General features: G+C 52.8%; 5 protein-coding genes across 5 annotated transcripts; 3 read left to right on the plus strand and 2 right to left on the minus strand.

Annotated features, from left to right (window-relative positions):
• Positions 1-763: 763 nt before the first annotated feature.
• On the plus strand, positions 764-2,523 carry AB675_6789 (Endoplasmic reticulum oxidoreductin-1; the record flags this gene model as incomplete). The annotated part of the gene is made up of 2 exons (XM_018147105.1): positions 764-2,092; positions 2,116-2,523. 2 exons carry the CDS (start codon positions 764-766, stop codon positions 2,521-2,523), a joined length of 1,737 nt encoding a protein of 578 aa, XP_018003312.1.
• Positions 2,524-3,478: 955 nt separating this feature from the next.
• Positions 3,479-4,149, minus strand: AB675_6790 (ADP-ribosylation factor 6; the record flags this gene model as incomplete). The annotated part of the gene is made up of 3 exons (XM_018147107.1): positions 3,479-3,532; positions 3,583-3,998; positions 4,056-4,149. The coding sequence occupies 3 exons, from the start codon at positions 4,147-4,149 to the stop codon at positions 3,479-3,481; spliced, it is 564 nt and encodes a 187-aa protein (XP_018003425.1).
• Positions 4,150-4,774: 625 nt separating this feature from the next.
• Positions 4,775-6,823, minus strand: AB675_6791 (RNA exonuclease 3; the record flags this gene model as incomplete). Its single annotated transcript, XM_018147108.1, has 1 exon — positions 4,775-6,823. One exon carries the CDS (start codon positions 6,821-6,823, stop codon positions 4,775-4,777), a length of 2,049 nt encoding a protein of 682 aa, XP_018003351.1.
• A 1,195-nt stretch (positions 6,824-8,018) lies between these two features.
• On the plus strand, positions 8,019-9,377 carry AB675_6792 (putative lipase; the record flags this gene model as incomplete). The annotated part of the gene is made up of 1 exon (XM_018147109.1): positions 8,019-9,377. The coding sequence occupies one exon, from the start codon at positions 8,019-8,021 to the stop codon at positions 9,375-9,377; it is 1,359 nt and encodes a 452-aa protein (XP_018003292.1).
• A 993-nt stretch (positions 9,378-10,370) lies between these two features.
• On the plus strand, positions 10,371-11,776 carry AB675_6793 (putative CDP-alcohol phosphatidyltransferase class-I family protein; the record flags this gene model as incomplete). The annotated part of the gene is made up of 3 exons (XM_018147110.1): positions 10,371-10,698; positions 10,750-11,346; positions 11,403-11,776. The coding sequence occupies 3 exons, from the start codon at positions 10,371-10,373 to the stop codon at positions 11,774-11,776; spliced, it is 1,299 nt and encodes a 432-aa protein (XP_018003222.1).
• Between the last annotated feature and the right edge of the window lie 552 nt (positions 11,777-12,328).

The following is a 12,328-nucleotide window of genomic DNA, read 5'->3' on the forward strand; positions in this document are numbered from 1 at the left end:
AGCGGTAGTTTCGAAGACCCATCATGCCTGCCTGAACTCCTTGACGACGAATAGGTGATCAGATCCTGGAAAGTCAGTTTGAATAGCTGGTCATACTTCCCTCGGCCCAGCGTTATGCAGCTCGGAACCCCTCCGCCATGGTCTTGCGAGGCCGAATTGCTACATCGAGCTCAAATTCCGCATGGGGCAGTCTCAGCATCCGCTTTGAGTCAGTCGCGAGCGATCATCATTGGCAGCTTCACGGATTCGTCCGGTCAGCTTGTATGTTAGCGACACATGTTTCTCACGTCGTGTCGTAAAGATCATCCTCGTTACGTTTTCACCCTATGACGCGGGTCTGGGGTGCACATCCGGTTGCTCGGGCGCCGCGGTTTCCCGCGGTGGTCAGGCGACGCAGTCCGGACACGACGACATTGTTTGGTCCTGGGCGGCATCAGCCATGACCTGGGGACGATGTCAGTCGCCTCGTCGCCTTGTCTTCAAGCCTTGAGCAGACACCTGGCCTGAAGTCGAGCGGCAAATTTCCAAGATTCACTGCCTGAAAATTGCCCAACGGACCAATAGCAACGATCTTCGATGGACTGCGGCCCCTTTGTCTCCCCCCGGACTTGACGTTGACTGAACATTTTTGGTGTCAGCTCGTGCCAGGCACGAGGATTACCAATGCATCACCATCAACACCGTGTCCCTTCATGAATTGACGTTCTCTTCGTCGGAGTCTCTTCTTTGCTTTGTCTACGTTCTTGTTTCATACGCCTCGACAATGCACTCACGCACCGCCACTCGCTTCTTCTTAGGGGTCTACGCTCTCTTCCACGCCACTACAGTCCAGGCGGATCCTCAATGCGCCATTGATCCAAAGTCGATCGTGACAGACGCGTGCACTAGCTATGCTGCTTTGGACACCTTGAATGCAGACATCGCTCCTTCGCTACACGACCTCACCGAAGCCACAGATTTCTTTTCTTACTATCGCCTCAACTTGTTCCAGAAAACCTGTCCGTTCTGGGCGGACGAATCGGCTCAGTGTGGCAACCGAGCGTGTGTGGTAGATACGATTGAGAATGAGCAGGATATCCCAGAGATATGGCGGGCAGAAGAGCTGAGCAAACTAGAAGGCTTGAAAGCGAAGCATCCCGGCCGACAACAACAAAAAGAGCGGCCAAAGCAGAGGCCTTTGCAATACCAGCTGGGCGAAAATGTTGACGAGTCATGCGTACTTGAAGACGACGACGAATGCGACACGCGAGACTACTGTGTACCGGAAGACGAGGGTGCAGCCGCGAAAGGGGATTATGTCTCGCTGGTACACAACCCGGAACGCTTCACAGGCTATGCTGGAGAGAGCGCTCAGATGGTCTGGAACGCCATCTACAAGGAGAATTGCTTCACCTCGCAAGCCCCTGCCGCTGCTCGCACCGCCAGCAACAAGGATCTGGCTGCAAAGTCGTTACTCACTGTCTTCCAGGACTACAGCCGCAATCAGCTGGACTCGTCAACAGAGGAGTCACTAGATCTCTTCGATCCGGCAATCCTAGATGATCAATGCGTTGAGCAACGCGCCTTCTACCGCATCATCTCCGGCATGCACACCTCCATTTCCACGCACCTCTGCTACGACTATCTCAACCAGACCACAGGAGAATGGTTCCACAACACAACCTGCTACCGCGAACGGCTCCACAAACACCCCGAACGCCTATCAAACCTCTACTTCAACTACGCTCTCGTCACACGCGCGCTGGTTAAGCTTCGCCGCCACCTCGAGCACTACACCTTCTGCTCCGGAGACCCCGAGCAGGACTTCAGCACCAAGCAGAAGGTCCTCCAACTGACCTCCACACTGGCCTCGTCGCCCACCACGTTCGATGAGTCCCTTCTGTTCAAAACCGACCTAAGCCTCAAAGACGACTTCAAGAACCGCTTCCGTAATGTCTCCCGCATCATGGACTGTGTTGGCTGCGAGCGCTGTCGGCTGTGGGGCAAAGTCCAGACGGCGGGATACGGCGCAGCGCTGAAGATTCTCTTCGAATTCGACGAGACCAAGAACGGCGAGAACCCACATCTCCGCCGGACTGAACTTGTCGCGCTGGTCAACACGCTGGGTCGAATCAGCACAGCCTCGATGCACTGAAGTGGTTCCGCGCCGCAATCGCCGAGGAGGACGCCCAGAATGCTAAAGTGGCAACTGATAAGAAGACCGTCACCCAATCCGACCTCAAGCGCCAAGTCTCATCCAAACCAGCATTTAACGACGCAACCTTCCACGCCGAAGCCTCCCAAAGACCCAAACGACACAGAGACGAGCCCGAAACGCTGAAAGAAGCCTTCATCGCCGAATGGAACCTCGTCTGGCGCGCATACAAAATGGTGCTACGCTCATGGTTTCAAATGCCAGGCAAATTATTCAACATTGGCGTCGGCGAGGCGAACCGTCTGTGGGCGTGGTTTATAGGGTTGCCAGTACCACAGCGCAGTTGGGACGTCGAGTGGATCCAAGTGCCGAGGAGAGATGAGCTGTAGAAAGGCTGGATGTGGGAAATCGTGGGAGGTATAGGAATGGTGTATATTAGAAGGTGGTTCGGTTGGTACTTGGCCGACCTGTGGCCATTGTTTTGAGCGAGGCGTTCCGGAAGAAAATTTCACAACAGTAACAACATGGGAATTAGACGAACACGGCATTGGATGTGATGAGCTGTTGAGCAGTGCGTTCACGAATGAGACTAAAGGGAAGAGATAGCGCGTTGCCGAATGCAGCACTGCGTCATGAGTTTGTCGTCAGAATTCGAGGACCATAGCTCAGTCTTAAGACATTAGAGCGCGCCTGCACGGGCATCTCTTCACATCGCGGACTGTTCTCGCTTGCAAACGTAAAAGTAGCCGCCGCAACTGCTGGCATATCTAGTAAACCTTGGAACGCTCCGCTCTCGCGAGGCCTCGCCTCCCACAAACATCGCCTTCTTGAAAGTGCGTCGTGTCTCTGGATAGGAACAGTCACCCCATTGCCACCACTTGATGTCGGACACCTCCCAGACAACACCACCAACGCTGGACAGACCTTCCAGCCTGACAACTAGAAGAAGAAGACAATATACGCTATGCTGGGAGTCAATTTCTAAGCAGATGCCTCAAAACTCAACAACTGTGGTCGTAGTAGCAATACATGAGTATCATAAAGTTCACAACGGAAAAGCCCCTCAGAGAGCGGCGCGTGTTGGCCCGAGATCTGGACGGCAAAAGCTTATGGTGAAGGCATCGAGACTGGTCTTTTGGGACGTCGTCGTTCATTGCTGATGGGTGAGAGGGATGTCGTCGGGCTCTTGGTTGGGGAAGGAATCTTGCTGACACTGAGGGAAGCCTTGGTCGCACTGATATGTTTGCGAGGTCCATCGAATGGTGGAGCAGCATTCTCGGTGCGGTAGCAGTGAACTCGTGGTGAGCGATAGTCGGTCTCGTAGTCGTGATCCTGATCCAGTACCTATTTGGCCGGAGCATGTTTTGGCTGGGTCTTGACGTTGGTGCTCAACCAACTCTGCGAGGCCTCGTTAGCGGGTTAATACGTAGTGACAAGGTCGAACTCACCAAACCCTCCATCAATCCCTCGCCAGTAGTCGCACAACTGGGCACAACATACCAGGTCCGATCCTTGAGCTGCGCCAATCGCAGCTTCTCGGTGACCTCGGTCGGATTCATGCTTCCTGGGATGTCCTGCTTATTGGCAAAGACCAGGAGCAGAGCCTCCTTCATTTCCCGGTCGAGGATGATTCTGTGCAGCTCTTGCCTGGCCTCGTCGATTCGAGCACGGTCGTTGCTATCGATGACAAAGATCAAACCTTGCGTGCCGGAGAAGTAATGTCGCCAGAGAGGCCTGATCTTGTCTTGCCCGCCCACGTCCCAGACATTGAACTTGACGTTCTTGTATGTGACTGTCTCGACGTTGAAGCCGACCGTCGGTATCGTGGTCACGTCCTGGTTGAGTTTGAGCTTGTACAATATTGCTGCCGCTCTGTTAGCTTTGCTGTTGCGTACTCATGTATGGTCAGTGTCTGACGTACTGGTCTTTCCCGCGGCATCCAGACCAAGCATAAGAAGCCGCATTTCCTTCGAGCCGAATATCTTCCCCATCATCTTCGACAGCTGGTTACCCATGATGTCGGAGACGAAGGCCTGCCGGCGCCTTCAAACCGTTGATGACGTTGCTGCTTCAGGTTTCGCTATAATCCAAGGGCCAGGAATTGCTGCTGCTCAATGCAGGACTCGAGCTCGACGATAGCGCGTGGCCCAGTTGCGAGCGTTGCGGGCGATATCCGACAGAGCAGAAATGATGGTAGATTGGGGGACTCGAGCTGCCTTGGAATTCACAACTGCAGCGATTTAGTCTGCAAGGTCGAATTGTTGAGTGTTGTCTCCGTGAATGGGTTGAACGTAGGCAAAAGTCGCAGTTGTCACTTTGCTATCGCAACGGGCGCGCTTTCCATGCGCAGATCAAGGTTCCACTTTGGGAGGCTTCGAAAAAGGGGCAGGCATGAGCGCCACCCTAGGCGGGCAGTTGCAGTTAAGTGCTCTTTCTAGCGGCCCCTGAACCAGGCCATTAGGTAAGCGGTCGCGGATAAAAGCCATGGATTGTACATATGCAGTATTGCCATCTACGCGCCATGGGGTATCTATTCTATGTTAATATGTAGGTACATGTCATTCGTATCGCACCAAATACTGTACGTTGGCCAGTGAAGCTGCTGGTATGGTGTCTTGTCCCCCTCGCCGTGGCAGCCTACTATAGCTTGCTATCGTCCGCTCCTCCTCTGACCGGGAGACCGTCCTGCAAGCGCCAGCCATTCGCTTGCATCTTTGCCCAGTATGCTTTCACTGCTTTCGTCACCAAGTCTCCCGTTGCGACGGCATCCTCTCTGGAGTCGTGACCTTGCTCAGCTGCATTCTGAATCCTGCGACCGTCCAAGTGCTCGAAGGCGAGGTTGCGCAAGCTTTGCCGCATGGGTAGGCCCCCCCTGGGATGCGGATACAGTAAGACGGTGTCGATGACGAAAGGATGAATGACTCGTAGCGTGTTCAAGTCATTGTCAATGGCATGTCCAAGAAGAGGTGTATTCGGAGCGATGATATCGAAAAGAAGTTGTCTTGCTTGTGCTGGTGAGGCGACTTTCCCGACCTTCGCGTGCTCAGCTTCGAGCGCTACGGCCGCAGTGCCATCGTATGGAGGTGTCTCTGCATACACCTTCTTCGTCACGCCAGAGAAGCGAGTATTGAGATCGAGGATCTCGCCATAAGGTCGTACGAGTATGTCGAGTAACGTTCGGTTCGTGGGCCAGGACACAACGGTGACTCTGACGACTTCCATGCCATTAGTCGTATAGACCATCTCACAATCGAAGCTGACAGGATCTGACCTCTGTTCACTGTGAGGAGTCTTCTCCCACTGCCAGACCGATGCGAGCCGCGCCAGACTCTTGTCGTTGAAGACATGATACTCGGCTTCCGTGCAACCAGGCGAACCTACTGGCTGCCGACAACATTCGAACCTGGCTTCTTTCGTATTGGACCCTCTGCCTGCTCTGGCCCAGTGGTACTGGCATCGACCGCCAGAAGCCAGTAAGCCCTCCAGATTCCGGCCAGGGAACACTTGGAAACGCGAAGCACAACGATCACACTTTTCCCAGCCATCACAGTCTTTCAGCATCTCGAGTTCCTCCTCGATCTGTTTGGCCGTGGGCGCTTCCGTGACATAGCCATGTCCTTGCAGCTTCTCCAGTGGCTGTCGAAGTCGTTCGAGGAGCATTAATTCCCCATCTTGACTCAAGCCCGGTATAATCTCTCGCTCCCCTATCTGCTTGTCCGCGAGAATAACTTCTTGTGCTGCGCCAATTGCACCCTTACGTTGGGCCAGGCGGCTTATCCTTGCTACTTTGTCGGTGACCAGTGCTTTCCACTGCTCATGGTCCATCTTCGAGATCGCATGAATGCGCTGCTTCAGCACATTTTGATACACGCCTGTGCCAAACTTCTTAGCCAGATCTATTTCTTCGTCGAGTGCAAGTGTGATGATCTCCCACGGCAGTAATCGAACTGGCGCCAATGCCTTCTTGCCTTCCTTGACTTGTCTGATGATCTCGTTGTTGCGTGCAATCAAATTCTTCTGCAAGACCTTGAGAAGGGCATCTCTGACTTTCCAGTCTGGGCCTGTGGCAAGTAGACGCGGTCGGAGAGATTCTTCCATGACTGGACTGACCGTGCTGGGTTTTGAAGCCGGAGTTGTCGAGGCTGACTTCGGCGGGGGACTGATGGGCCGCTGCATGCTAGTGGGAGTCTTGGTGGCGCTGCTTGTATCAGCTGTTGAGGATGCTGCCATATCGCTCTCTTTTGAGACCTTATGGCCACCTTTTCCTGGCGGAACTTTGGCTGGCTTGGGTGGCGCCAAGACACCTCTCTTTGATTTCTGGGAATGTTCAGCAGCATCAACATCGCGGTCCATACTCAACGACTTGTGACGAGCTGCATCTATAGGCGCAAAAGAACTAGCTCGAGCGATGTTGTCAGGTCTAGTAGATGACTTCTGCATTAGAGGTGGCGTCACTGATGTGTCTGCAACGGAGGCAGCTGCGGGCACAGAGGTTGCGTCACCGAGCTTGCGACGTTTCAAAGGAGGCGATAGAGCGCCCGGTGTATTGAGAGGATCATATTCTGCAGCACCGGCCTCGCTCGCTTTCGGCGGAGAGCTCACATCGTGTGAGAACCAGCACACCGGCAAAAGGCACTCCTCTTTCTGGGGACACTGGAACTCGCGGAAAAGACCTTTCGACGAGAACATGACGAAGGCTCACCACGTCTGCCGTGATTTATCATCTCCAAAAGATGTTCATACAGTACTTGTAGAATCTGAGGCGAGGTGCACAGATGAAAAAGGTAAGAAGTCACGAAAGTGGCTCCTGCCTCACTGCGCACGGAAGGCTGCCTGAGAGCCTGATTATCACTATCTGCTTGTGCAACATGGTTTATACGACGCCTTGATGCTCACTTGTCACTCTGCCACTCTGTTACCACTGCAGTGATTTCGTATGGATGTCGATTACAAGAGTATAATGTTCTGCCATTCGAAATGCGCAAGACAGCGAGCATTGTAGGATCTAAGTCAGCGGGGTTCGCCCAGGCGCCTGCAACACCAATAAGTGCTCAATTTATCGCACAATTTGGATCAGAGGCATTTAGGGGCTGGTGCGACAACACCAAGATAAGGTGATCATGTGAGTAATGGTCGGTGTAAGTACCGCTTGTTGTGGTAAGATAAGACCGTGTAGCACTTAAGCTACCTTAGGTAGGAACAGTCCTTATCGAGCCACGCGGAAGGCTTCGCTCTTCAGCACAGACTTCCGAATGAACGTCCGTCCTCCTCAACATTCTCCAGAACTTGACGCGCTTCGTTCCATATCGACATCAACGACCTCAAGACTGAAAGCTGATACAAGTTCAAGTAAGAGCACAACCAGCCTTCGTTGGTAGCACAATCAGTGCCGAAGCAAACGGCTGTGATAGAGTGACTCAAACACCGCTTGGATTAGCCTCACCTGCCACATTCCTCTGTCCAGATATCGCCAGTCATCCTTGTGAACACTGCTCGGAACGAAATCTCAATTCTCAACGATTGACTGACAGATTGTTATTGAGGACGTTAACTTGGATAACTTTACGCCAGCGAACATCTTTGCCAGCGATTAGGGTTTCTTCTTGCGGGGTCACGGTGCAGCGATTCAATTGTGCCTGATCTCGGACGAATTTTCCGCCGCTTACAGCGGATCCGCGCGTCACTATTATTGTTTGCGGCGCCGCCGACGACCGATAGACGATGGCTTTACCAGTATGTTCACGCACCTGCGTCTCGGATATATCTCCTTCGCTCTCCCACAACTATGGCGGTCAGCAAATTACTACTGAGCTAACGGACTCCTCCATCCTTCAAGTTTGATCTGCGCTCTATTGATAGGCGCACCCTCTTCGCAAGTCCGACTATGGACACCGGCATCACCAAATCTACCTCAGCAGATGCGAGCAAGGCACAACACCTCTGTGTACTCGTCCACGGCCTCTGGGGTAATCCGCACCACCTAGATTACGTCAGGAAATCACTTGAAGAGCGGCATGGCGAGGACGAATTGGTGGTCTACAGCGCAAAGCGAAACGTTGGTAGCTTAACCTACGATGGTATCGAGATTGGCGCCGAACGCGTGGCGAAGGAAATTGAAGATGTGATGGATCGTCTGAGACAAGAAGGGCATACAATCAACAAGTTTTCAATCGTTGGTTATTCGTTGGGCGGCCTGGTTGCTCGATATGTGGTCGGTTTGCTTTTCCACGCAGGCTTCTTCGACAAGGTCACTCCTATCAACTTCACCACATTTGTCACTCCTCACTTGGGTGTACGGACACCGCTTCTCGGCTACCACAACAATTTGTGGAATGTGCTGGGCGCGCGAACGTTGAGTACAAGTGGAAGGCAGCTCTTCACCATTGACGATTTCCGAAACACTGGTCGGCCGCTGTTGAGTGTTCTCGCCGATCCAGACTCGATCTTCATTCACGGTTTGCGCCTCTTCAGGCATCGGTCATTATATACGAACGTGGTCAATGATCGATCGGCTGTCTACTATACGACAGGAATTTCGGCGTTCGATCCGTACACAGATCTCGAAGCCGTGAACCTGCGATATCTGAAAGGCTATGAGTCTGTCATTCTGGATCCTGATATGCCTGTGGAGAGGGCGCCGCCAAAGCAAGACCTCCCGACCTTCTACGATAGAGTGCGCGGTGGCAGCCGCACCTTCGTCCGTAGGGCACCGATTGTCATAGCACTGAGCTTGCTGATACCCGTTGCCATCACCGTCTTCATGATCAATTCGGGCTGGCAGACTTTTCGAAGTCGACGGCGAATACAGTTGCATGAAAGCGACAGTGACGGATCCTTTGGTGGCTATCGAATACCATACCTGGTCCGAGAAATGCGGGTGGGCCTTGAGGATGCCTTCGAAACAGTCAACTCAAGCCGACAGCAGGAGTATCTTCCCGAAGGATCAGAAGAATTGGCCATTGCACCACCATCGCCGAAGCTGACTCGATCTGACACAAAGGATTCTGTACTGTCAGAAAAGTCGGAAGCCACGACCAGAGCCGATTTCCCCACGTTAGCATTGACAACCGATCAATTTTCCATGATCAAGGCCCTGGACAGCGTTGGTTGGAGAAAGTATCCAGTCCATATTCAGAAGAGCACCCACAGTCACGCAGCAATCATTGTGCGGTCAGCACGTGCCGCATTCGAGGAGGGCAAGACTGTTGTTAAGCATTGGCTGACCGAGGAGTTCGAGGTCTGAGCGATATTGGACGTTTTGTTACTTCAGCTTTCTGCAGCGGCGGTGTCTGGTGGTCTGTAACCCATACAATATGGCGAGTCATTTCAGATCCAAGTTAGAGTGACCTTGTACCATAGTTCGAGCATGCATTGCAGGATTGGACACAAAGCTTTCCTCCAAACAGTACCTCGCAGATCGTGGAAGTACAGTACCAGCCGATTGATCCGCATTCTACCAGACAACTGCTGGCTGATGGCATCATTGCGGAGCGTCTTTATGCAACACCATCAGACAAGAAGGACACTTGCGGAGTGCCTGACAGGCAGGGATCCACGTTGCTGAGCTTGGCATCCAACAGATAACGGGTCCGGCGAGAATGCATCGGCCACATGTTTCTCGCTTCTCGAGGTTGCACATGGAAACAACTCGGGACTTCGAATCGCTGAATATGGACCAATCCAAACGCTCAATCCACCAGTCGCCATACTGTATTGGGTGAGATAGCACTATCCAACGATCTCACCGAGCGGTAAAAATCTACCGTAGGGTATGGGTTCGGCAGAAAATTTCCACTTTAATTTGACGTCACCACGGAGCCTCACCTAACTACCAACCATGCAGTAGCATTTTTGATAACGAACAATGTATCACGGCGAATGATTCACCACACGAAATTGTATGGACGAAGGTTTTCGCACTGCTCCAGGACAAATTTGCACTGGGGCGAAATGCCTGGAGCGACTCGTTGGTCGGTCATGCTCGGCATCCTGCCAGTATGTTACAAGCCCGATCAGCGCTCGAAGGTAATGTATATATACATGCAAAGCCCGGGTCGTGTTTCCGTAGAAGTCCTCCACGAGAACAGGTTAGTTCAGGTGCATAGAGCATTAACCCTTCTAGCGCCTTATCACTCTTATCAGTCCACGACACTGCTTCTTGCCCAAGTCTTCTCCGGTCTTGTAGGATCAGTACAGGAGACTGAGGCTCAGACCAAAGACGATGCTCAACGACACGATGGCCGAGGACGCCACGCTGCAGCCGCCAGAGATGGCGCCGCCGACTGAAAGGAAGAGGCATCATCAGCGTCGGAGCACACGACGATTGTCGAATACTGGCGTGACTCGAGCGGATCTATACAGCGGCTTGACCGTAGTTGGGCCACCGTCAAGTGTATCACGACGAAGTTCTGCTCATGACACTGCCGCCGCTATGGAGATGGCGAGACATCATCTTGCTTCAGCGTCCACAGGCGACTTGCCTACTCCAGACGACTCTCAGCCTGTGACGCCCGAGGATGGAGCTTTGAAGACAACTGATAGATATGCGTACGCTTTCGACATAGGTACTGTAGATCATCTCGGAAAACAAGTCCTAGCCTGCTAACAAATGACAGATGGTGTTCTTATCAAAGGTGGGGAGGTCATCCCTGAAGCAATAGAGGCAATGAGAGTGCTCAACGGGCAGAACGAGTACGGCATCAAAGTGCCATACATCTTCGTCACCAATGGTGGCGGTAAGACTGAGGAGGAGAGATGCATCCAGCTGTCGTCTCAACTCGAACTCGAGGTCTCACCAGGTCAGTTCATCTGCGGTCATACTCCTATGCGGGAGATGGCCGAGAAGTACAAGACCGTCCTCGTTGTTGGCGGTGAAGGCGAGAAGTGCCGTACGGTCGCCGAAGGCTACGGTTTTCAGGATGTGATCACGCCTGGCGATATCATCAAAGACAACTCAGCTACTACGCCTTTCCGACAGCTGACAGAAGAAGAGAAGAAGTTGTCGAAGCTGCGCAACTACGGCGAGATCGACATTGAAGCCGTCTTCGTCTTCGCCGACAGCAGAGATTGGGCAGGTGATCAGCAAATCATCTTGGACTTGTGCATGAGCAAGAACGGGCGACTGGGCACTCGGTCTGAGAACTTTGATGAGGGTCCGCCAGTCTTCTTCGCCCACAACGATGTCATTTGGGCCACGTCCCACACCTACTCTCGTATCGGCATGGGAGCCTCAGAGCGAGTCTCGAAGCCATGTTCAAAGCTATTACAGGGAAAGAGTTGAAGACAATTGCGTTTGGCAAACCTCAACTCGGCACATTCCAATTCGCGACCAGACTGCTGCAGCAGTGGAGGAAGGATACACACTCGATCGACGCTCCTCCAGAGACGGTGTACTTCGTCGGCGATACCCCCGAGTCCGACATCCGTGGGACCAATGATTTCCACAACTCTGGCGAGGCCAGTAATGAATGGCATTCCATCCTTGTCAAGACTGGCGTGTATCAACCTGGCACGACTCCCGCGTATGCACCCAAGGCAACCGTCGACAATGTCCTCGAAGCAGTCAAGTACGGTATGAAGAGGGAGTTCGAGAGGCAGGTCAAGGAAGTTGCTCAGACAACTCCGGCCATTCATGAGGAATGACAGACGTCGACTTCTTCAGATTGTTCGTCAAATTCTGGAATCGGCGTTCAGGGACCAAATTGGATTACAACTGGGCTTAAAGGTATCTCACGAGGACGTACTGTACCTGTCGAGAGCATAACGGCGTCGAGTCAACGCCAAAGGGATGACTTGCGGTCAAGTAATCTAGAAGCTGGGAACGTCTCCTTGCATAGAGACATGGCGCAGGACTGGCATCGCGTAACGAGCCCAACGTCGTCATTTCCATTGAGAACAGGCTTCTCGAGAGCACGATTTCTTGATTTTGTCATGCATGGGAATTCGTTTAAGAGAGTCTCGACTATCAGTAAGACGTTGGTAGCGAGAGGGCGAGAGCCTTTAAGTAAAGAAATGTATTTTTGGCCTCCACGACGCCTAATCTTGCTTTCTGGGCAGCACCGCCATGATCCTCGTTTACGCTTGCTGAAACCACATCCTCTCCCAAGTGCCTGACTACTGCTGCACCTGTTGTCCTAGTTCCAGCCTGGCGCTGGCAGCGCACAAGTCAAGACTCTTTCACGACAATAATCCTGT

Source organism: Cyphellophora attinorum, assembly GCF_001299255.1.
Source record: "Cyphellophora attinorum strain CBS 131958 chromosome Unknown Contig5, whole genome shotgun sequence".
In the NCBI taxonomy this organism is placed as follows: domain Eukaryota; kingdom Fungi; phylum Ascomycota; class Eurotiomycetes; order Chaetothyriales; family Cyphellophoraceae; genus Cyphellophora; species Cyphellophora attinorum.